This window comes from Patiria miniata, unplaced genomic scaffold (assembly GCF_015706575.1).
Source record: "Patiria miniata isolate m_02_andy unplaced genomic scaffold, ASM1570657v1 HiC_scaffold_4, whole genome shotgun sequence".
Lineage (NCBI taxonomy): Eukaryota > Metazoa > Echinodermata > Asteroidea > Valvatida > Asterinidae > Patiria > Patiria miniata.
In genome coordinates, this window is record NW_024037071.1 from 3,572,773 (window position 1) to 3,597,828 (window position 25,056).

At 40.8% G+C, this 25,056-nt stretch overlaps 3 protein-coding genes across 3 annotated transcripts; all 3 read right to left on the bottom strand.

The window, feature by feature from the left end:
- Positions 1-622: 622 nt before the first annotated feature.
- On the bottom strand, positions 623-2,657 carry LOC119739673 (forkhead box protein I1-like). Its single transcript, XM_038214686.1, has one exon. It carries the CDS (start codon positions 2,521-2,523, stop codon positions 1,366-1,368), a length of 1,158 nt encoding a protein of 385 aa, XP_038070614.1. The 5' UTR covers positions 2,524-2,657; the 3' UTR covers positions 623-1,365.
- A 6,964-nt stretch (positions 2,658-9,621) lies between these two features.
- On the bottom strand, positions 9,622-16,325 carry LOC119739599. The gene is made up of 4 exons (XM_038214582.1): positions 16,209-16,325; positions 13,597-13,677; positions 12,425-12,567; positions 9,622-11,339 (listed from the first exon to the last, which is right to left on the bottom strand). The coding sequence occupies exons 2-4, from the start codon at positions 13,634-13,636 to the stop codon at positions 11,118-11,120; spliced, it is 405 nt and encodes a 134-aa protein (XP_038070510.1). The 5' UTR covers positions 13,637-13,677; positions 16,209-16,325; the 3' UTR covers positions 9,622-11,117.
- A 2,856-nt stretch (positions 16,326-19,181) lies between these two features.
- Positions 19,182-23,062, bottom strand: LOC119739649. Its single transcript, XM_038214658.1, has 4 exons — positions 22,953-23,062; positions 22,085-22,169; positions 20,696-20,838; positions 19,182-20,272 (listed from the first exon to the last, which is right to left on the bottom strand). Exons 2-4 carry the CDS (start codon positions 22,122-22,124, stop codon positions 20,051-20,053), a joined length of 405 nt encoding a protein of 134 aa, XP_038070586.1. The 5' UTR covers positions 22,125-22,169; positions 22,953-23,062; the 3' UTR covers positions 19,182-20,050.
- Between the last annotated feature and the right edge of the window lie 1,994 nt (positions 23,063-25,056).

The window sequence follows — 25,056 nt, forward strand, 5'->3', positions numbered from 1 at the left end:
GCAGCTAAAAACCAATCCAAACGTAATTATTTTCAGAGTGTTTAAAACTTCCAAAAGTAGCACTAAAACCCCCACAAAAAACGGTAGTTATTCAATTTCCAAAATGAAACCATGAATATTATATTTAGCCTAGCATGACTAAATATCCAAGTCCGTTTTAGTCCATTACAATGCACCTAAAAGTGGACGTTTTAACAGGTTGTTTTGGTGGGGGTGTCGGTAAACCCCGTACGATTCGTGTATTTTCAGTTCTAAGTAGATTATTATACAGAAATGTATCACAAATCTAAAGAAACGTAAATAGAGGTTGGCGCGGACATCCGGGAATTTTGTACATTGGCTTTTAATAGCTCCCAGACTTATGTTCTTGAAACTCAATGGTTCTTGAGTCTGGAGTGCTGAATGGTAACACATAGCAACCGATGAAAACTGGTGGGCAAATGAATACATGTAGATGTTTTCATCGGATGATGACGTCAGCCGGCCCCCACCTATACCTTCATTTAACTTGTGCATTTATTGGAAAAGAAAAGTAGTACGGCGAAGACGCCATGGCTCAATGCCAGCATTTAATTCAGACAAATGACAGACAAACGTAAAAAATCTTCATAATTTCATAGGTGGACATTTTGCAATGCATTTATTTACAGGTATACCACCAATATTAAGTTATCGGATGTGAACAGGCAGCAAACTTTAGACGTCCAGGTTTCCGCCGAACCCAATGAATGATACTTTATTTCTAGTACATGTGTTGGAAATATCCTTACGTGCAGCAACGTGCTTGTTCGGCCTACTTAAATATCCCGCTGACTCCAAAGGGCGTGATACAAGACATGGAAATTGAACAAATATGACAAATTTCATTGCTAGTAAGCATTTAAGCCCCGAGTTGTTGTAGCAATTTTTATTAAAAATATATAGTATCTTCCGCGGACATTTTTTTTTTAAAACAGGTTAATTGTTATGCACCCTACAAACGATTTACCAATTTTGTTGCTTCAAACGAAAAAACAGTGCACAAAAAAGATGTACCTGTTTTAACTTTGAAACTTTCGATTTTTCGAGTGACGTTATCGGAATCAAACGAACAAAAAATGCACAGAATGCAAATGATTCTATCTACCTTTAAGCTTTGAAACGTTTTCTTTCGAGTGACGTCATCGGAATCACAACCGAGTAAGATGAAGTAAAATGCCCGGCCGGGATGAGTTTTTTTCATTCGGCAAAAGTTAACTGTTGAAGAAATCAATCTTCCCTAGGTTTCGTACTTTCGTACAACCCAGAACATAATATTAGAAAATGTTCAAAGTAACTGTTTAAAAATGTACATTCCTCCGGAGCTTGCAGTTTGTTAATCCTTCCTCAGTCTGCCATGTTGTGGTGCGGGTATGCAAGCAGGCTTCGGACACTGAACCCATAACGTGAAGCACCTTGTGCGCCGTTCCCTTGTCCCGACCCGCCGGTGGAGTCACCGGACGGGACGGCCCTATCGCAGGCCGGCTTAAACCGATCCCGGCCCGCTGCCGTCGTCACAAGCGTCTCGGTCCCCGCCTTGCTGCCGTCTCCTGCCTGCTGCTCGAACTCGGCAAACTGTTTGTTGGCGAATGCCGCAAAAGACGCCAGGAGGTTATCGCTCTTCGCGGACTGGTAGAGACACGGCTTGTGGTCCGGTAGTGGGTCAGCGATCTCACCATGTCCCAGCGGGTTCGGGAAGGGATACCCCGGAGGAGTAGCGGCAGGCGAGGAGGCAGACAGCTTCGTCAAACCGGCGGAACCGGTCATCAGAGCATCGTCAGCGAGTGTGGACAATTTGGAGTTCTTGTGAAGTTCCTGACTGTCGGCCTTACTGTTGTTTTCTCGGCGTTTTCGCTTCCTGCGAAAGTTGCCGTTGTCGAACATCTTCTCGCAGTTGGGATCAAGGGTCCAGTAGTGCCCCTTGCCAGGATCGTTGTCTGCCCGGGTCACCTTCAGGAAGCAATCGTTGAGCGACAAGTTGTGACGAATCGAGTTCTGCCAGCCGGCCTTGGACTTCTTGTAGAAGGGGAAGTTCTCGGCCACGTATTTGTAGATGCCGCTGAGGGTGATCTTCCGTTCAGAGGCGGACTGGATGGACATGGCGATGAGTGCCGAGTAGGAATATGGCGGTCTGACCATCTGGTAGAGCTCGTGCTGCGTGGACAGGGATAACCAGCCGAAGTCCGTGGAGGGGAACCCCGGCGATGGGTAGTACTGATGCGCCGCGCCGACTGACGGGCCGTGATGAGGCGACGTGGGGAGCTGGTGGTAACTAGCACCGCACGCTGGTGGTGTCATGTACGGGGACGGCGCAGCAGGCCGCGGCGAGCCCAGACTGTACGCCGGCGGGTTGGCCGTGAAGGCGGCGGACGTACCCCCGAGCCACACGGGTTGACGACGGGGATAAGTGTTGTAATCAAATGCAGACCCCGTGAGGTAGCCCGTAGCCATGGCTTGTTGCTGCATACCGACAGAGGGGTACATACTGTGAAATGCAGGGTGCATTATGACTATAATTCCCTCTGCACTTCCGTCATAACAAGAAGTTAATACAGGAGGTTCTCAACTTCAATGCATTTATTGCAAAGTCGGTAGATATTTCAAGTACCTAACCGAGTTTTGCTTAAAATTGCTTCAGGTGTTCGCTATTTTAATTAAACCCGATACACTGCAGCATCCACGCGGGCACTCACGCTGCAGGTAGCCGACCAGCCAATCACAGACCAGTTCTCTGCCGAAGTTATCCCGCACGCACTTCACTGACCAATCACATCTGTCCGATTACTTTCTACGTCATTGCGCGTCTGCATTCCTCCTTCGGTGTGCGTAGCCTCTCATGGGACATTGGTATCGGCAAACATCCAAATGGCGTGTGTATTGTGATAATAGTTCTGTTGCTAGACACAACATTGTCTCGATAAACGTTAATGACTTCAGATTGCGGAATACTTGTCCCACGTTATCGATATTGTAAATAAATGGAATATCTAACTATCTGGTCTCTTTGTGTTTATACTCAGACTTGTTTTGTATATTTACAATACAAAAGATATAAGCTATGCGGTATCATTAAAATAAAGTACATGTATTTATAAAATCTCTGTCGCCCTTTTTTTGTATGCTTTATAAGGTGATTACAAGGTCATTTCAACGTTAAAGTTTCATTGTATCTACTGACAGACACTAAAAACGACGAATTGAAGAGAAACAAATTGTATTTGCAGTTTCTTGCTCACAGTAGAACCTTAAATACAAATTTAGTGTTTAAATATCAAGAAATCACTAAGGCCTTTTTATGAACTCATAACATGATTCATTTTCCGTCTTAAAACTTTTATATTTCACAAATGCACTTCGATTAATGAATTTTAGATCAGATTCAAAGTCTGAGGCTCTAAAAAAACAACTATATATATTTTAAATTCCTCCCACAAAGGAGACCACGGGTGCTTCGGCTCCGAAATTAAATTAACCACTTTTTCTTGGGGGGGGGGGGAGTTTCTCAATTTAAGTTCTCGTATTTTGGTTGCTTATCAGGTTTTCCCCTCATCTCGAGTAATACAATTTTAAATGTCTTTTAAAAAGTAAGCTCTCTATTAAAGCCTTTTAACTATAAAACAAAACTGCTTACGCGTTCTCGTTCCTTTTTTCTTGTTTTTCGCAGCCGTATATAATAATCCCTTATAAAGGACCCGTCAGTCAGTTTGACTGGCGACTGGGGTAGAGTTTCACCCCATTACAACTTGTATATTTTCATAGTTCATGGAGGCTACACCCCGGTTTGTTCCACGAGACAGACTCGTCGCGTCTCAGTGGAACCTGCACCCTATATGCCTGCACACCAATACCGCCCCACTGGCGCGGTCTCTGATGGACTTCAGTTGGTTGACTACGCGCAGATGGTGGTGAAAAATCAGTCAAAATAGTTGTAGGCTTATCTCTCACGGGTATTATTGAATTGATTTTAAAGTCATAAACTCTCCAATGGGACATTGAGCGAAAGAATATTAATTGGTCCGCGCTAACTTACGCTAAGTTAGGCCCAAAAAAATAGTTCTGCTTCGGTTTCCCTACCTACCCTATTCTGACAGCCCCTACCCTAATTTGTTTTATTGGAAAAATGAGAAAAAAAACACCCAAAACCATCACTTTATACCTTTTACCCTTGACTACACGCAGACGCCTCAATATGATCGTGCACAAAAAAAAATTGGCAAAAAAAAAATTACCTACCTACCTACCCTATTTCCGAATGCCATGTAATCGGAAGCAGAACTATTTTTTTTTTTGGCCTTATCAAAAGAAAATTCAAATTAGCGTTGGAATTAGGTATTTTGAACTCACCTAATTTTAACTCACTTTCCGTTAACTCAGGGAGTATACTTCAAGCGACATAACCAAAAATGTTCATCAAGGCATTTTTTTCTCAGATCACTCTCTAAATTCCAAAGAGTGAAATTAGGGACTAGACGTTTTAGAGTGAAAATCACTCTCATTTTCGATTGACATGAACCACTTCAGTCGAAGCTCGAGTGAAACCTCGATCTTTACGATTGAAGAAATTTCACTCTAAAACGTCTAGTCCCTAGTTTCCGACTGTGATGGGAGTGAATCTTCACTCGAATGGAGTGAATTTTCACTCTCTTCACAATTTAGAGAGCACAAGTGTGAACATGATTCTTCATTTCGTATGAGTTGTCGTTGAAACAAATCGGTCAGTTTTTTTAAACTAAACTCGCTTGTAATTTAATAATTGATGACGTCATCACAACGTTCAAATTGTATGCACAATAATGTATACCTAAACGAAAGGATGAATTGAAAAACACCCATAAATAAGCGTGCACCATTATTTTCGTTCAATGTCTCATTGGAGAGTTCATAACTTTTGTTAAGCTAACAAAATGACAAATTTCGGAATAATAAGCCATTTTAACTGATTTTTGACCCATCTGTGAGTCAAATTTTGCAATTATTTTTTTCAATCAAATTTGACTACAGCTGTTGCAAATATAATCTTTAAATTGAAACTGTGCAAGCTGCCCCCGCTATACCACCGTGGTAGATCTAACCCCCCCCCAAATTTTTTTTTAAAAATGAGGGGAATATCTGAGCATGAGAATTATTTCTCCATGATCTGAGCTGGCACACCCCGGGATTAGTTGCCATGGTCGGGCCTTTCTGGCGTCTCGACCCGTCTGAATTACGCGATCCCCGTGTGCATGGCAGAAACCATAGAGCTACCGGGAAACTTGATATAGTTGACCAAAACAACCTTACTGCATTGCTGTACCTATAACATGGTTGAGGTTGTTAATTACACAGGGTGCTGTTTGGTGTACGGTTATAATCAAACCTTGATGTTTGTCAAACACGATTAGTCTGATGGTCGTATCATCAGCAGTGCCGCATCATAAAATGTCTGATGATATCAGACGAGTGGTCATCAGTAAAAATATGGTTGCAGACGTATAAACATTAAGGGTCCAAGATATAGTCCGGACTATAAAGCTTTAATTTACAGGGAAAATTTGGATGAAATTTGACCGGAAAGTCTCTCTATTTTGCAATAGATGGATTGATCATTTTCAAAATGGCGATGAACTTTAGGACTGTTTTTTGAGGGTGGCCTTCCTTGGAGGAAAAAATCAACCGCATCGGTAAACCCCGCAAAAAAATGAACAGAAAGTGAGAAAGGGTAAATAATCACACTTTCGTTTGATGTACGTCTTTAACATCTTGGAGTTTGTGATACTATGTTTTGAAAGGAGGGGGGGGGGGCATATTTATCCTTGGTGTCTATGGGGATTTACATATGGTATGCAGCCATATAGGCCCAGAATTGCCATGCCGAGCCCAATCATTTGCTCTCATAACCTAGAGGGTTCCATGGTTGAGGCACTAGAATTTGTAAAAAGAAGGACGATCCAAGCGTTATACAATGAACTTGTACTTTGTGTACCATCTGTGAAACGTGTATGGAATTGGACCCATATTAACCCACTCGATCTTGCGATGAAGCGCATGGAGGAATCTGTTGTCAGTTTATGCTTCATTTGGCAGATAGCGAGATGAGTTTGGTAAACAACGGCAGTTCGAAATAGGAGGCTTGGCAAATTGAGATTACAAAATCAGGCCCGAGATAGCGTTTGTTGCCGGGCTTGAAGCGAGAGGGGAGTCGATCATCAAGGGGGAAACTTCCCCAACCTTGAGCCATGTTTTCGTGATCTTAATCATTAAAGTGAAGATACAACATTTGCAAACATCAAAGAACGAAATGATCAAATTATCACGTAATACCTTACTGAATTGTTAGGGAATGATAGTCTAAAGCATCCTTTAAAATCGTGGCTCCTGGTGTGCTGACATTTTCAAGAAAAACTGTATTTTTCCAACGCTAGTCGGCCGACTAGCGTTGGAGAAAACTGGCTTTTTTTCAAAAACTGTTCCTATTTTTTCACACTTAGTTATATTGACTTTTCTTTGCAATTGATTACACACCTGTGAAGGGGTACAAGCCTGCTAAACTTATTCTCTGACCTTACAATATTCCCCAAAGTGTATTAATTGCTCCGTTTCATCTTAAGTGGGGTCAGGGAACCAGACTACAAGCATATGATGGGTTTTCTTAGTTTTTCCAGCATCTACAAGCCCAAAACGTGAATTAAGTCAGTCTAACAATATTTTCTATAACATACCAATCCTCCAAATCCATTTATTTCTGAAAATTGCAGCAAAAACAAATGTTGTACATTCCCTTTAACTGGGTAATTAGCACACGGTACAGTTGTCAAGCTAATGACAATAATCGCTCTCAATAATCAGCGCAAAAATCATATAAAATATCATGAAAGTGCGACAGAAAACTGTTACGGATAGTACCTTTTGTTGCTAGCCAGAGAGGCGGAAATCTGCGTTAATTGGTAGTACCAAATTTAGAAAAGGGCCCGATAACTTTTGTACGACCGGAGCTATTGTGCTCTACAAAGAGCCACTTATTGGGTTGGACAAATTGAAACCAAAAAGTAATAACGGGGGTTGCAGCCCCCCCCCCCCTTCATCCGCTGACTATTTTAAGATACTAAGTTGTAAAATAGGGCCACAAATAATGAATAGAATGCTAAAGTTCGTAAATTTATTTTCAAATTGCCTTAGAATGCAGAAGGCATCGTAGATTTCAAAATTGTCACGCCCCTCCACCGCCCTCCCCGGCACGCCTTTACTCAACCACCCCTTCGTATCAAAACGTTTGCCCCCCCCCCCCCCCGTTTCATGAAAGCTAAATCCGCCCCTGAAGAGGCGATACTTTGTTCTATGTTTGCAATTTTTCACAAGCAACATAAAACGGTTTCAATGTCAGACTTGACCGGAATACAACCGTGTATGGTACCACCAAGTCAAGTTGAAGTTCAAGTTTCAATCCGCTTTTGTCGGGAGTGGAATTGCCACAGATATTGTTTCTGAAACACAACCGCCGAGGCCAAGCCAAAGTTTCTTTGATTGTCGGGGCTACAAACCCGAGTAGTTTGCCGTAAACATTAGCCCGGTGTGTACCGGACCACGGACCACCATCGACTTACCCCCCGTATCATATGCCCGTCTGCCCGCCAAGTGTAAACACGTAAACACGCTGTGTAAAGACAAATATCACCGTTAGTTTACCCCGACAATGCCCTAGGCTACCCAACCCCGTATATACATCTCGGGTATTGCCACTACATGTATTATGATGTGTTCCTGTTTGATTCAAGTTAAACACGACGAGTTGTCTGATAGAATACACTATAGTGTTTCCAGTTGACCCGAGCACGGGGTCACGATGCATAGATGTTTCATAAACACGAAGTAAACATGCTAAACGTAAATACACCCAGACGTAAACATTTCATGGGAGCGTATTCTTGTATCAGATACAATTAAGCTTTTTAATTTTTTCTGAAAAAACTCCACGCCTTTGAAATCCTGCTCCGAAGCGTTTGAACCTCTTTATCTTCATGTAAAAATTATAAAAATGTGAAAAGGCAGTTTCTACGTAAGACTTCCGAATTAGGCTTATCCACAATTGCTATTATAATAAGCCAGTATTTAATATTTCAAGCCGCCGTTAGACAAAGAATGTAAAAAAAAAAAAAACTTGAAGGCATATTTAGGATCCAAATTTGCTGTAGGACCTATGCAATTTGTTCGTTCCCAATAACCCCACTACTTAAACTCGAAAGAAGAATGTTCAAAACATAACCTGTTGAAGTTTCAGCTCAGTGGATATTACACGTGTCGAGAAAACAGGGAAAACCTATACACAGTATTTTGATCACGAAACACGATTTCGTCTACATAACGTTTTACTTAAAAAAAATCATTCCAAAAATATCTGAGCGTTGGAAATCACCTACATTTCTTGCTTTCTTCTACTACATTAAGCCACACGGAATAATGTCATAGGGTGTTTAGCACCATGCACATGCAGTATACAATCTTTAATCTTAGTGAGCTTTTTGAAAATAGTTCGGTAGCTATACTTTTGGGATAAATGCAAATGATGTTTAGCAATAACACTACAGTGATCCTTAATGCACGACATCTCACCATTCGCATCCCTCGGCTAATTCCAACTCTCCTCTCCATTATGATTAAAATAACAAAAGAACACTTCGGAAATCATTCAAAAATCACAAAATCTGGTATATTTTCCCCCGGTCATCATTTATTCATGTGTAACATTGTTCTCTGTACATAAATGCGAAAAAAAATATACTGGTTGTGTATAAAGTAACACAATGTGTAAGTCAATGTTGAAGTTTACACGAGTTTAATATTAACCGTTAAAACAATTTTGTATATGCGGAAGAGCAAAGACAATAAAAACCTAAAATTATTGTTCGATACAATCGCATTGTTACAATGCAAATCACTCTAAATGTGTCCCAAAACTGTATTTTGTGATTAAGTAAATATAACCGCAACCCGGTATCCCCCACCTGAAATTAATGGTAAAGAACAATATCAACTTCTTTCGGTACATTGATCTTGGTACGAGTCTCAATAGTCATCCGATCTTTTCGTTTCATGATCAAAATAATCGTGTCAATGTCTCAGGACGTTTGACCATTAGTCCTACAACACTTGGCAATGATTACACAATGAATTCAGACCTCTTCTTATGGTTATACATTTCTTCAAGACTTCATAGGATTTAAGATTCTCAGCCTTGATCCATTAAATTGCTTTTACGAATTTTAAACTAAACTAATCATTAATAGTAAAGTCTGAGTATTAAGAATAAATGCGATGGAAAACAGTAGTATAAGCAGAATAACTTGGCTGAATAATTTGGAAGGCTTTAAAGGCATATGATCATTTGCTTTTCATGCATTTTGTTGTTTCCAAGCATAACACCACTCCAAAATGAAGAATTCTTAAATCCTAACCTGTTAGTTTGTGTGGAGAGTACACCTTTCGAAAAAACAGTGAATGCTGTGTACAACCTTTTGATCACGAAACGTGATTTCGTCCACAGCACTCACTATTTCCAAAAATCAGTCAATTGACTGATTGTTGGAAATCACGCTCACTTCTAAATTGATTTCCTTTAAATGACAGCAAGCCAGACGGAATGATTTCACTGGGCGTTTAGTACCAGTACATGATCTTTAATCCAAGTACATGTTTGATAATAATTCGATAGTTACATTGGGATGAACGCGAATGATCCTATAAAGGACTTTAAACAAGAGGTGATGTGATTGCTTGTACAAGTCAGAGTAAATGAATCTATACAAAAGCAGTTAGATCATAGGAAGAAGAATATTTACTTACGAGAATATTATAATACTAGACTTCACTAGTGTAAAATACAAATTGTATTGCTTCTCACTGATGCATAGGCCTAGTGACTTGCATAATACGTAACTTAAGACTCAACTAAGAAGAAGTGATCACGAACATCGCCGGAGGGGTCAGGTGACTAGATTTTAGACCGTTTCACGGATACCGCCATCTTTGTGAACGCGTCGTCAACTCTCAGCAGAAAGCCACCCGCTTGCGAATTGCACCCACGGTAGGGTGGCGGATAACAGAAGAAGTACATGCCGGATAGGGCATTAGCTATGAACAGCGCCACCTAGTGTCAGATCGTTTAGGCCCTACAGTTCCAATCGCTTTGAACAACGCCTCCTGGTGTCAGATGCTATTCAGAGAATAGACCCCTGGTGGCGCGCTTCCGGACCCTCGAATATGAAAATTAGCGTGTAAAAGTTGGAGTTTGGACGAATATTTTGGGTGCGTCGCTTCCTTGAGAAAATCACTCTCGGAAAAGGCCTTCGTAAAATTGTTACTAGCCTGTCGATTTATGGAAACTGAAACATTGCATGACGTGGAAGAGAAATATCGTGCTTAAAATTGACCCCTGACCGTCCTAAAATCTAAAAATACATGTGGACTAGTGGAACTCGCAGCACTCGTAAGAAGACTAAAATTTATGAAATAATTTTGTGGCGGTCATTGGGTCAAAACTGAAAGTTAAACACGGAGACTAAAATGTCTTTTGGGACTCGCGCTTTTTGTTGTTGTTGAATAAACCTGAAGGACTATTTCTCATTTACAAACAAATATAAAAGGACCGTTGATTAGAACTGTATTCAAGCAAGCCCGACTATAGTGCTTCGGTGATGCTCGTCAGACTATAAATGGAAAGTTTTGCTAAATTTGTGAACAGAAGTGTACTGGTTAGGCCTACTCAAATCGCCCGATTTTTTGTCTTTGTAGACCACCTTGACATTACATAGGCCTACAGTCAGACCTCACATGTACACTAATCACGTAGCACATTTCAGTATGCCACTTATGGATTTTTCAAATCTAACCTTTTTGGGGGAAGCAAAATGATTTAACCGACCTTTAGTTCTTAATTCTTTCTGCACGGAGAATGCTCCATTCTAACACGGGTACTCAAGCTCAATAATTTTGAGGAGAAAAAACAGCGCTTTCTAGATGAAGAATGCGTGTGCAACAAACGCCTACTAGCAAAGCATGCTACGGATGCTAAATTCTAAACGGGACCGTACCCCAATAACCACTGGCCTTCCTGGTGGATTCACTCACTAGTACAGAGCGAATAAGGCAGCCAGGCATACAGCCGCAGTAGTGAGGAGATTCACCGACACCGACCCAGCTCCGTTGCAGAGATTCCCATTGCAGCAGCAGAATGTCGCAGTTTCGCCTTCGTAGGAGCCTGAGGCGCACCCATTCTGCGAGGGGCAACCCGCACCCAGGTAGCATTGTCTCAGCATAGCTCTGGTATTTCCCGAACCGTAGAATATTTTCTGTATGGACCACACAAACAATGATTCTACTATTAACAGTAAACCAACTCCCACTGATGGAAATGACGCAAGGAATAAGGGCCATACGTATACAGCTTAGATTGGAAATTTAAGTCTTGGTAGGCCTAATTGGCTTGATTTTGTTGCCTGCCGCGCACGGCGCCGCGCGTGATGTTGACATTCCATGTAAATGTGCCTTTATCATGCTCCCACCATTTCAGTCATGTCCCCTGTATCCAATAAAAATACTGAATGATGATTATTTGTTGTACAAAAAGGAACCAGACTATTTGTCCTTCCAGCCTCGCTTTGATTACATTGATTTAAATGGGGGGGGGGATCAAGATGGCCGCAACATGACAATGGTATTATAGCCGTGTGCTACGAGTCCAGGGTTCACTGTCTTACCGAGCACAATAGGATCTGGTATTCCACAAACAGATGGAAAAGGTATTTCATCATCGACCCCAATATGCGTGCACCTCGACTCCAATCACTGACCTGAACATGTTCTCGGCTTTGTACACAACTTACAGCTCGAAAAAAAAACCCACACGAGCTGGCTATATTCACCATTTAATGTGGTTCACCAAAATCCTATAACACTTTGATGTGAAACGAACATTGCCCTAGTCTGGGTATCAGGCGTTCACATGTGCTAGAGCCACACTATACGTACGAACGTCTGATATATCCGAGCATGCAAATGTTATGCGACCCTAAGCGTCAGCCAATTTAAAAATTGTGACGTCATTTCGAGTAGAAATTCAATTGGTCAATTGACTGCCATGTTGTTGTATACAACGGGTTACCGACGACCCGATAGAAGGCGCCCGCTGAATGGTCAGAATCTGGAGGTCAATTTACATACTCGCCGAATCTGCGAGAATATCATAAATGCTTGCTTGCGAGCGGCTGTTCCGTACACTACATTGCGTGTCCACTTTTGACAACATTAACAATTTTCACCTACTTGTTGAGTATTTTTTTTCAATAAATTAATTTAATGGTATTAAAATATTGGTCATTAAACATGCGTCGAAAATAGGTGTTGAATAAGTTAATTATTTATGAGAATTACTCACAGCACAGGTATCATATCCAGTGGTGCATGTCGTTTTTGTGATCGCAGGATCAGTGGTAGATGTGTTGAACGGATCGTGGCAAGCAGCAGAACCTAGGCCTGCTGCGTTAAGACAATTCCAACATTCGAGCCCCAAGATACCGCCTGTACAACAAAAAAACAAGAGACATAAAAACGAGAAATTCAATTATTATTCTTCTGTCTTGAATACTGTATTTTCATTGGTCTAGAACGATCACGTGTTAAGTTTATAAAAAGTCATGACACACTCTTCCTGTGGGATATCACGTACGTAATATCCCACAGTGAGTGTGCCGTGAGTTTGTACGTACGGTACGTAGTACGGTGTGATGCTTGTATCGTTGGTACCCACGCTAATTTCACCATGTTTTCACACACGAGTGGGAGCAGCGAACTAGCAGACGACCAGCTGTTTCGAGCACGGTACGCAACATGCATGTGAGTTGACGTTCGATTGCCATGATTGTTGTGTTTACTGCTGTTTGTTTTCGTGTTATTCAAAGGCCAAAGAATCCAAGACAGAGGCATAACAAAACAATTGTTGACTGCTGTGATGTGGGATATGACGTTTTGAACACCCTCGGGACGCATAGCTTTGCCTCGGGTGCTATGCACCCCTCGGGCGTTCAAAACGTCATATCTCACATTGCAGTAGTCAATTGTTAAATGTCTGACCTAAAACGGGACGTAATATTTTTTTTCCGAGACGCGTAAATGAGTCCAATATGTAGGTCTGTTGGTTTTTCGTTTGGGAGAAGAACCGGTGAGCTTCCAGCGGGGGAGGGGGGAACTTGCCCCTTTCTGCCAATTTTGTGGGATTATTTTAAGGGAATGAAACATGAGGACCTGATAGCCAATATTAATCTCCGCATTATCATAATCAATTTTAAGTACGAAAATAAATTGAGCATTCCTTGCTTACATCAGCGAGGAATAGTTATTGTTGGTTACACTATACGATCATGTTTTCTCAAAGGAAATGTGGGTGGGTGGGGGTTTGGGGGTTTGGATTTGTACGAATTTGGAGGGGATGTGCTTCTAGTTTGTAAATTAATGAGTATAAAGGGTTTGGTTTAGGTGGTTTGTTCAGCATTTCTTAATTTGCCTCTTGCTTTTAAATAAAAGCTGGTGGAACAGAAACTGTCAGCTTACCAATCAAGCCACACATCAAAGCAACCTGTAACAGCTTCATGGTGTAAATGTAGCTAAGTAGTTATCACACGGCAATGAATCCTGGGTGGTAACAAGAATAATTTCATACACTTCGATTAGAGTCAAGTCATTAAGACACTCTTTTCAGCTATCTTTCATAAACAAAATGTTTAGACACTATATAAGTCCTTAAAGGTCACATGCAAAGTAATATGCACCTTATTGTGCCATTTAACCTTATTTTCAATTTTCGCTTTGCCATTTTCAAGGGTATTTTGGGCCTTTTTAGTTTTTATGCTTATGCCACTTTCCATATTCGGGAGCAAAAATCTGATTTCATTTCAGGCAGAAACCTCCATGTTACAGCTACTTCGGCACCCAAAGTTGCCAGAAAGTTGGCTATTTTGCTGTTGCACATGTCTTTCGTCTTTGGTGATTCCTTGTTGTGTCAGTACATGGCAATAAGCCCGTGAGCAAACTTTTGTCACAAATGTTTCCAGTGAACAGTGTCTTTCTGAAAATGACACCACTGCAACAGCGCCCTCAGTTGTCTGGAAAAGCATGGACAAATTTGAAAGAAGTGCGCTTTTCAATAAAGGGAATGTCAAATAGTATGTTTACATTTAAATGGAGTAGGAACTTGCTCAAAATATGCTTCTAAGAAAACTTCATGTCATGAACCGTTCAAGCAATGTACCGTAAACGATAGTTTAGATTTAGAGAATAATATTGTCATAAACAATGTCATCGGGAAGGGGGCGGCTAGCGATCCAATCGTTAATTTGCTCTTCCTATACATGAACATTAAAGAGATCAACAGGTATCAATTTCGCAATGAAGTTACGAATAACTTGATTTTGGGGGTGGGGCATCTAAAATAAAATGAACTGCTACAAAAATGATCCTCAAAATAGGACATGTTGTGTATAGCTATAGACCTATACGGGGTAAACCCAGAAACAGGAAAACCCAGATATAAATGTAAATTATAAAAAAAATCTAATAAATATTTTAAAATAAATTAAAGGTCATGGCTGTGAATTGCCAATGTTTCCTCTTTCCAATGATAACTTAATTGTGTGTCTGTGGCCACTGATGAGTGAGTATTCGTTGTTATTTTGTCAAGGGTAAAAAACCTGTACCGCGCCAAGTTTTACCTGGCTGAGATTGCTGGCTGGTTTTTTATGCAAAGGTTGAAATGGACTAGACTTCGTGCAGAGCTTTGTGTGAAAAGAGGTGGTGGCCACGTTGAATGCATGCATTTGGGCCATGAGGTGTTAACATCAACAATATACACGGTCAAATCACTGTGTAATAATAATTGAATGAATTGTGTTAAAGGAAAGGATATCGCTCCACATGCCCAGAATAAAACCCTTTCGCATAAACTTGGCACAGTGCAGGTTTTGACCCTTGACGGGCTAACAACGAATGCTCAGTCATCCGTGGCCACAGACACACAGTCAGTGTGTCATTGGAAGGAGGACACATAGATGCTTCACATGATCTTAACCTTATTTGAAAAAAAATATTAGATTTGTAATAATTTATTTTAACATCTGGGTTTCCTTTTTTTTTTATACACCCTGTCTCACATAATTGATTGTGGCTTGATTATTATCAGATGTATTACATTAGCTTCGGTGTATATAAAGAAAGATGCCGATCATTTTGGTTTGTATCATATTTCATTAGCAGGGATTATTCATCAGAGAGTTGCTCTTCGAGATTGAAAAACAAGTTGTTTTCCCCTCTCAGAAAAAGACAATATTTGTACAACGTACACTTAAACAACATAGTTCATTGTGGTTTGATTAGGCCTATTCAATAGTTTAATCATTCATCATTGTCATCTTAATTATTACTTAGAGATATTACGATTTTATCAATAATTTCACATTTAATGGTGTCGAGTTGAAGCAAACTGTAGAACCGTAAATTAATATTATTATTTTTGATCGTACCACAAAAATTCCCGGCGAAAAATGCTACAATACCAACAATACATCAGAAAGGGACCTTCAACCACAAATACGCAAAAGATAATATATTGAAGTAAAAAGAAACATTGATTTTTGCACATCTTTGAATGCATGAGCTTGGTATGGAATTGTGACATTCAGCGTAATCGATTTTCTATTTTTGCGACGAAACATCATGGGGTTTAATGGGGGAGTGCCGCACGACGATGCTGCTTGCGTGCGCGGGCGATGTGAAACTTCTCATATGGCATGTTTCTGGCCTGTGATATCGCTCTATCGCGGTCATGAGGCTCGGTAAACTTAAAAGTCAGCTTGAGGATCTTGTCGTTTTGAGAATGTACATGTCTTTCAGACCGTCACACACTTATTATGTTACAGTATTCTCATGATCTATCGAGACATAGACCTATGACATTGAAGGAGCTGTCAACGCTCATGGTAAAATGCCCCAAATTGGAGCGGTAATACGGTTGATCGTAGAGGGCAAGCGAAGATCGAATACAAGTCACAAATAGTTACGAAGAAAACCAAATGATAATCAAGGTCACCCTTAAAATTACTATATTCATTATTTCCAGTTTGCAAGCATTAGTCTCATTCTTGCAGTGGAGGTAACCATGTGGTACCTACCTTATAAAATCGTGGCTATCAGTCGGTGTTCAGAACCGTTTTCGATGGCGACTCCCAAACAGCACTACGTGAACATGCATGCAGCAGTGGCTATAGCCTATACGTCCTGATGCCTAGTTAGGCCTATATGATTCTGGGACAGGGTGTGACTTTGATGCGGGTTTGCTATGTGGAATTCAAAAAATTATAATATTGCGATGAGTCATCAATTGCTATACGTTTGATAAGTATGGGAAACTGGTCGTTCGCATAGACTTGTGCATAAATTGTTTCCATCTTTAAATGTCACCTAACCCCAATTTTACCTTATCGTACCCCACGAATTTCAGTATAGGGCCTATTCAAGTTTTGGACCACGAGCAATCGATCTAGCCGCCTATTTTCGACGATAAAACTTTGCCTCTAATTTAGGAGCTCATAAGGGAGACATTAAAATGTCTCCCTAATGTCCAGTATCTCCATAAGGTATAATAATGACAAAATGTCTCGCAAAGGTACCAATAGCAGGTATTATGCATTAACATAAACTGTATAATTATAGTGACATTCTTAAGTGATAAAGTGTTAGTGCGTCATGCTGGAATATAGCCATGATCAAGGCGTTCGTTATTAGCCGTTCGCACGGCACCTGGCGGCTAATATTAATTCTCGCCGCCGGATCGGACTCGCTGGCGTTAGCAGTGCAAACATACAGCGCGAACAGCGAACTCATACAACCCTATTTGTGCAAATCAACTAGACCCAGGCCAACCGTCAGCATGAGATTTTGGGGTTGGTGCTCATTGTGCTAATAACCTAAGCTGACCTTACCCCCCCCCCCCCCAATATTTTGTAAAGACTGCCCTTTTCCAGTCAAATCCCTTTTTTCACCAGCGCTTACTCCCCAATATTTGTAAAGAGTGCCCTTCTTTTGTTAGCAAGTGCCTTTTTTCCTTAACATCTAGCAAATTTTATGACAAATCTGAATACTTGATAATCCTCTCGACCGTTATGCACAAGTATGACTGGCAGGGCAACCTCTGCAATTATTGTGGGTTTTTTTGTCGAAAACAAAATGGTCCTAAATGTAAATAAACGACACGTGGGACAAGACGGTTCTTTCATGAAATCACTGTTCTGCGTTCTCAGAAAATATGTTTAAACATTTCTTCGACAAATAGACAGAGGTTGAAGAAGCAGTGATACAATAACAACGGCTCCCAAATGTAGTGGTCTATAAACTATAAAATACTAAAATATATTTTGAGTCGCATCATCGGTGTAAAATCGGCAGCCCTCATGACCTATCCCTAGGAGTCGCACATGCGCAGTGGAAAGTGCGGCTGGAACGTATTTGCGTGGCGGGCACTCGCGGGCACAGGGCGACAGGCGAGGCATCTCCCCCCTCCCCCTCCCCCCCCCCCCCCCCCCCCCCCCCGCTGCTGTCCACGTATAGGACTCCCCCTCTCCGCCACTTCCCACTCTCTCGTCCACATCTTAATGGTTTACATAACAAGAGAACGCTTCGGGAATCAGTCAAAAATCACAAACTCTGGCATATTTTTGGTCATCATTTATTCATGTGTAACCTCATCTTATTCTCTGTAACAAACAATTATGAACAAAATGGATATCCGTCCACTAGTAAGCATGTGTTAGTCATTGCACTCTTGAAGTTTATATGGAGTATTAACTGGTACAACATGCTTTTTTTTTAATGCGGGAGTGCAGTGCTAAGGCAATGGAACCCAAAACTATTTTATTTTGTGGATTAGTCGACCTGAAATTACGGTTGCGATTAAAACCTGTGTTACGCGCTCTTTACGCCTGCTTCTTGTCTTTCCTTCTGAAATTACTCATGATATTAAGGCCACCGTTTGCATTTTATGATCAACTTTTCGTGTTAATTGTCTCTTACAATTTTGACCATTACCACATTTTTCAATCATCACAACAAGAATTTCAGACCTGTTTTTAAATGCCAAAGTTATATGCTTTCAAGACGTCATAGTATTTGTCTCAGTCCTGACTTATTAATTGCCTTTGCGATTTACTTAAAACTAAATTAATAATTAATGGTAAAGTCTGAGTATTAAGAGTAACTGTAATGGAATGCAGTAATATCCGAAGAAGAATAACGTGGCTGAATAATCTGAAAGGCTTTAAAGGCATATAGGATCATTTGCTTTTCGTGCATTTTGTTCGTTTCCAATAATAACACCACTCCAAACTGAAAAATGTTCAAAATCTAACCTGTTAGTTTTTTTGTGGATAGCACACCTTTCAAGAAAACATTAAATGCGCAAGCCGATCACGAAACACGATTCCGTCTAAAACACTCTTTATTTCCAAAAATCAGTCAAATGACTGATTGATGGAAATCACGCTCATTTCTAAATTGATTTCCCTCTGAATGACAGCAAGCCAGACAGAATGATTTCACTGGGCGTTTAGTACCAGTACATGATCTTTAATCCAAGTACAATTTTGATAATGATTCGATAGTTACTTTGGGATAAACGCAAATGATCCTATAGGCCTTTAAACAAGAGTTGAGGTGACCCCATAGCTTGTACAAGTCAGAGTAAATGAATCTATTCGAAAGCAGTTTATTGATCATAAGAAGAAGAATATTTACCTGTAAGATTATTATAATAGACTGCACTAGTGTAAAATTCTAATAGTACTGCTTGTCATTGATGCATTGTGAATGGCATAAATTTAGAAAAAAAGTGATCACGGGCGTCGCCGGAGGAAAGGCCCGGACTGGTGATTAGATTTCATACCAATGCAATGCGCGGATGCCGCCATCTTTGTAAACCCGTCGTCAACTCACAGGCGTAGCCAGGGGGACCCCCCAATATTTTGTAAAGACTGCCCTTTTCCATTCAAATGCTCTTTTTTTCACCAGCGCTTCCCCCCCCCCCCATTTTTTTTAAAGAGTGCACTTTTTTGTTAACAAGTGCCCTTTTTTTCTGAACAAGTGCCCTTTTAAAAAGAAGTCGTGCCTTTTTGTGCCATTGGCCGTTCCGGGTACATTTCAGCACGGATGTGCAAGTGCCCTTTTCAATGACCTTGCTACGCCACTGAAACTCTCAGCAGAAAGCCACTCGCTTGCTCCCCACACGATAGGGTGGCGACTCAACGAAAAAAAATACCTGCTGGACAGGGCATGCGATCGAGGCGCTAGCCACGAACAGCGCCACCTACTGTCAGATCATTTAGGCCCTATACAGTCCATATTACTTTGAACAGCGCCTCCGGTCGGGTGTCGGATGCTATTCAGAGAATTTCAGACCTGAAACGATTTTTTTTCTGGCCACGTTACTGTCCGTGAGTGTGGCTCTCTAATATTGCGGTGATACCCCACAAAGTGTTCCGGTGATGCCCGTGAGACTATAAATTGTGGAGTGGAAGTTCGGCCTAATTAAAAGTGTACGTTAGGCCTAGGCATACTCAAATCGCCCGATTTGAGTAGGTCTACTTGCCATTACATACCTCCCATGTACACTAATCACGTAGTACATTTTCATAACTAGGCCTATATGCAACTTATGGATTTGTAAAAAATCTAATGCAACTTATGGATTTTTAAAAATCTAACAGGCTAAAAAGCCTATCATTCAAATGATTTAACGGATCTTAGTTCTTAATTCTTTCTGCACTGGGAATACCGTACTGCTCCATTCTAAAACACTGAAACTCAAGCTCAATCATTTTGAGGGGAAAAACAGCGCTTTTCTAGGCCCAGATGAAGATTGCTTGTGCAACAAAAGTAATATCAAAGCAATATTTTACAGACTACGGAAGCCAAATTCTAAATGGGATGCCCCCCCACAAATCCTTCGTGGTGGATTCACTCACTAGTACAGAGCGAATAAGGCAGCCAGGCCTACAGCCGCAGTGGTGAGGAGATTCATCGACATCGACCCAGCTCCGTTGCAGAAATCCGTAGTGCAGCAGCAGCCAGTGGCAGCGTTGCCTTGATATTCAGACGAGGTGCACCCATCCGTGGCCGGGCAAAGGGAACTGTCGACACAACCTCTCACCGTGAAACTCATATCAGCTGAACTCAAGTATGATTTCTATAGCAAAAGAAAAACCAAATAAACAAAACAAACTTAAAACAAACAAGCAGACAGGTATGGCTCACTATTTCACACGTACGGAAGCCCACAAGGGCCACAAACAATAACAGTTATTTCAATTGGTATCTCGCCCAACACGACTAACATGTTATATCTCTTGAGATAGTGACTCTTCGCAGCCAGCGGATGTTCGTGCCCCACGGGTACCCCCACCCTCTTAAAATCTCGAAGTTAACATTAGAATTGAACAAGTATACACTGCACTGTTGAAATATGCCTTCAGTGCACAACCACCCCCCGTTAAAATGCATGCACCCCAGGTGCCCCCTCAGAAGTTTAACCCTGTTAGACCAATGTTCCATCCACCCAACCCACCCCAAACCTAGACACGCTACTGAAATATAGTATTTGAAAACTTACACTACAAGAGTAAGCTCCAACTCCGCAAAGCTGTCTTATAACGGTGGGATCAGTGGTGGATGTATTGAACGGATCCCGACAGGCAACGGAAGTGTCACCTAATCCGTCAGTACAGAAGAAACATTGGAGGCCTACGATACCTCCTGCATAACAAAAAATGCAGAAAAACTATAACATAAGTGTTTTATAGACTCAAGCCCATGGCATTTCAAGACGAATCATTTATGTTGTATAAGCAATGACCGTGTCTAAAGAAATAACCATCTTTCTGTGCCAAAACGGCGCCATTTTGGGAATACAAACAGACAGGATTCCAAGGTTACAGAGCCTGAAAGTACGCCATTTTGTCTTTGAGCTGGCGGACCCCTCCGTGACCCTCATGGACATTGATTTCCCTTTCTCTTGCTGTAATTTGTGACGGAATGATTTCTAACCGTTATCACCCCCCGAGAAACATTCATGTTGGAATGTTATCGTGGCAATCCACAAGAAGAACATGAAATCAGTTGGAGATGGGTAAAAATGAATTTTACTTACAACCTTTCACATCCGGCATTTTCGTATCTAGGTCTACTTGTTCGATCACATTTGTTTTCACGTCACGTACTTGCGTAAGCACGAACATGATAACGACGCGAAGATTTACCTAACTACATCCGATGGATTCTAGATTTAGTCGGGCTTGCTCGAATACAGTTCTTATCAACGGTTATTTTAGATTTGTTTGTAAATGAGTACAAGTTCTTCAAGTTTATTAAACAAAAATTGTATTTCACAAAAGACATTTTAGTCTCCCATTTAAGTTTAAGTTTTTACCAAATGACCGCCACAAAATAATTTAATAAATGTTCATCTTTGTACGAGTAGCCTGCACCGAGTTCGGAAGTGCGAGGTCAATTTTTTCGGGGGCTTGAGCTTCCCCCAGAGGTTGTCAATTTGTTTGTTTTTACTCCCGTGATGTGACCGTGATGATTTTCGAGCATAATAGGGGTGTAAATGACGCCACCAATGTCAAAATAGTCCGTCCTCCCCTCCCCCCTTCCAAAAATAAAGTTCTGCGGCCAACAGTTTTGGAATTCTTTTGAAAAAAATTAAACTTCTAAAAAAATTCGAAACAAAAATTGTGACCCCCCCCCCAAGCCAAATCCTGCATCGATGTCTGTCAGTACCCCCTGAAATGGCCATGGTACAGTACTCTTATCTCAAAGACATGACCCATAATAAGTTTACTTATCAAAAAATATCAAAAGGGTCAGGACCAAGTCAGTTTGATTGTTTAGTTTACTTGACAGAAAAATATCAAAAGGGTCAGGACTAGGTCAGTTTGATTGTTTTAATTTGCCCTTTTCGGTTTCAAAACGAAAAAAGGAGCAGAAGCTTAAAGCATACCAATCAAGCCACACATAAGAGCGATCTGTAACAGCTTCATGGTGTAATTGTAGCTTTACTGTTGTCACACGTACGGCAATGAACCCTGTATAGTAAAAACCAGATATAATTTGACACTTTTATAAATACAAGGGGGTCCGTCCGGGGTACGGTAGGCTTACTAACAATACATCAGAAAGGGAGCTTCTACCGCAAATACGCAAAAGATAATACTTCCAGTGAAATGAAAATAAACATGGCTTCTTGCATACGTTTGATATGGAATTCGTTTTAAAAAAAATCATGGAGCTTCTAAAGGAGGATTTGCTTGATGATGATGCTGCTTGCGTGCGTGCGAGCGCGCGAGCGCGGGCGATGTGAAACTGCTCGGGCGAGTTGTTTCCGGCCTGTGATATCTCTCTCAATCAGTCATGAGCAGCGGCGTAGCCAGGGTTCTCACCAATGGGGCAAGTTGTGGGCTGGATGTGGCGGTCATGCGCCCAATTTCTGTTAAACCCGTTAACCAAGGTCACTTATAGGACTAACAAATTTCCAGTGGTGGTGGGCGACTGGGGGCGACGGGTGTTTTTTTTTACTGGCTATACGCCGCTGGTCATTAGGCTCGGTAAATTTGAAATTCAACTTATAGGATCTGGTCGTTTTGAGACATTGAACATTGCACAAGCTGCCTCAACGCCCATTATAGTAAAATGCCCCAAAATGGATCGGTTACGGTTGATCTTGGAAGGCCAGCAAACCGAATACAAGTCACAAATAATTACGGTGGGGGGATGATAATAGGTGTCACCCTTAAAAATACTGAATTTATTGTCCCAATTTGCTAGCATTAGTCTCATTCTTGCGTTAAAAGTGACCATCAGGCACCTACCTTTTCAGTTGTGGCGACCAGTCGGTACAACGAATTCGTTTCCTGTGGCTACTCCCAAACAGCACGACATGCAAGAATATGCATTCCCAACTGCAACGCCCTTATTGCTAAAATGTATACGATTCTGTTTATGACGTCATATCAAACAAAGGGCTAATTATTAACTTTGGTGGGTTTTTTATTTATTATTTTATGGTCATGCAGGTGCTCAAATATCTATATGAACAACCAATTCAAAAAGGTCAACTTCAATGTCCTTTGTATAAAGCAAGCAAGCAAGAGGCAAACGGAACTAGTTAAGTGCATTTTGTGCTGACTCTGTACATAATAGCACAATCTTCTCGGCTGTGCCCTTCTTTGATCGATATGCCAACAAAGTTAGCAAACCAAACAACACTAAATTTTCAGTCCCGTGACATTGACTTATCATGTCACAATTGTCCATTCGGTTTCACTTTAGTGTCCCGTCAATTCAGACGTATGAACCATGAAGTTATTTGACTTTGTGAAAAAATAGGGAAGGCAAGTTAAAGGCAGGCATGTTACCAACTGTTGCGTCATTTGCGTGGCAAATAGACGAGACGAATAGTAGCTTTGAAACTCATTATATTTACCGCACGCCGATTTTTGTGAAACGTTTGTTTAACAAAGGGAGACTCATCGTTTATCTTATGTTCAAAAGCTTATTAATTCAATTGGAAAATTGATTCCTCAGGATGTCACACCCTATATGGTACAGTTATTATGAGTTATATCAACTTTCATACTTGTATTATTTTACAAATCCTATTTAACTGAAGTGCAAAACCAATGTTTTACTTTTCAAGTGACTGCAGTTCACTTTGGTTTTCCTCGCACACGTTACCAGCACACATTAACAACGTGAAGCTGAGGGCGACTTTAAGCCTGACTTTGAGCCACATTACGTCCATTCATGGCTGAAAATAATGTCCTCCCAAAATGGTTAGTTGGATTAAAATGTTCTGCCACCGGTCATATTGGAGTACCGATTGTCATTTTTATGATTTCCTAAGGGATTTTGCTTCTGTTCTTTAAGCACTGATGTTCGATTAAAAATGGTCCCTTTGATAAAAATGGTCGTCTGAAGAAAAATGAACATAATACAGGGCTTCAATACATTTTGTGGGTAAAAAATCCAAACAATATTATATATGAGCAACGGTATTCCTTGGAGTTTTAATGTTTTTACTTTTGACTGTGTTTGTTGTGCCACGGCAGGGCAAACAGAGTGATATTGGTAATGTAGTCATTACACTATACAACATCAATTTGTGTGAAGTCCAATTTGTAGGATGGATAAAAAGAATATAATGTTCGTTCTTAGGGTGAATATTTTATTTTCAAATCCACTTCATTTTCATATTGCTATACTATATAGCATGATTCAAATTTCCTATTAAACCCTTTGCTCTATTGTTCCGAATATAAAGCGAATGGTCTCGTTAACACTCATTCCCCATGAAGTTCTCTCCATGAAGTGTGCGAAGCCAAGTCGAAATGGACAATATGTGCATCTTGGAGAAATACATAATTTCTAACAAGGGAGCCTTTGTGTCAATAATAACCAGTCGAGACACGCAAACACCTTTGACCGTACACGTTCATCTCATAAACTCACAACACAAGAGGAAAAGGCGATTGTAAACTGCTGATAATTCCGGTCATAGCTTTATTTATCAGCATTGAGTACTCCTATGTTTGACAGTAAATAGTCAGGCACGACTGTAGATTCCAATATCGATAACAACTGACTGGCACTACAAATGCAAGGCCAGACATAATCATCCAATACAAGCCAGTCGTGCAAAGCAAGCGTGTACCATTCTACCTGGGCCCTGGCAACGAGTGACTTCTGTGACTTCTAATACAATGTATGTCTTTTTTTTATTGGCTTAAAATTATTTTCGTCTTTACAAAAAGTTTTTAAAAGCGGAGTCGGGGCTGGTTAATTTTTGTTTAAGTTGTAAAGTGAGGGCTCCATTTCCAGAGCGAAAATGTCGCCAGTTCGCCAAAATTCTTCTGCATTTTGACCTATAATACAACTGAATATCAAATAAAAAATTTAACATGCATGAGACATGTT

Excerpts from the sequence above, each read along its gene's own strand:
- LOC119739673 (XM_038214686.1), bottom strand. The coding sequence starts at position 2,523 with ATGCACCCTGCATTTCACAGTATGTACCCCTCTGTCGGTATGCAGCAA.
- LOC119739599 (XM_038214582.1), bottom strand. The coding sequence starts at position 13,636 with ATGAAGCTGTTACAGGTTGCTTTGATGTGTGGCTTGATTG. Across the intron at positions 12,568-13,596 it reads TTTGATGTGTGGCTTGATTG|GCGGTATCTTGGGGCTCGAA; the intron begins GTAAGCTGACAG and ends TTTGTTGTACAG. Across the intron at positions 11,340-12,424 it reads CTGGATATGATACCTGTGCT|AAAATATTCTACGGTTCGGG; the intron begins GTGAGTAATTCT and ends TGGTCCATACAG.
- LOC119739649 (XM_038214658.1), bottom strand. The coding sequence starts at position 22,124 with ATGAAGCTGTTACAGATCGCTCTTATGTGTGGCTTGATTG. Across the intron at positions 20,839-22,084 it reads TCTTATGTGTGGCTTGATTG|GAGGTATCGTAGGCCTCCAA; the intron begins GTATGCTTTAAG and ends TTTGTTATGCAG. Across the intron at positions 20,273-20,695 it reads TTGGAGCTTACTCTTGTAGT|AAATCATACTTGAGTTCAGC; the intron begins GTAAGTTTTCAA and ends CTTTTGCTATAG.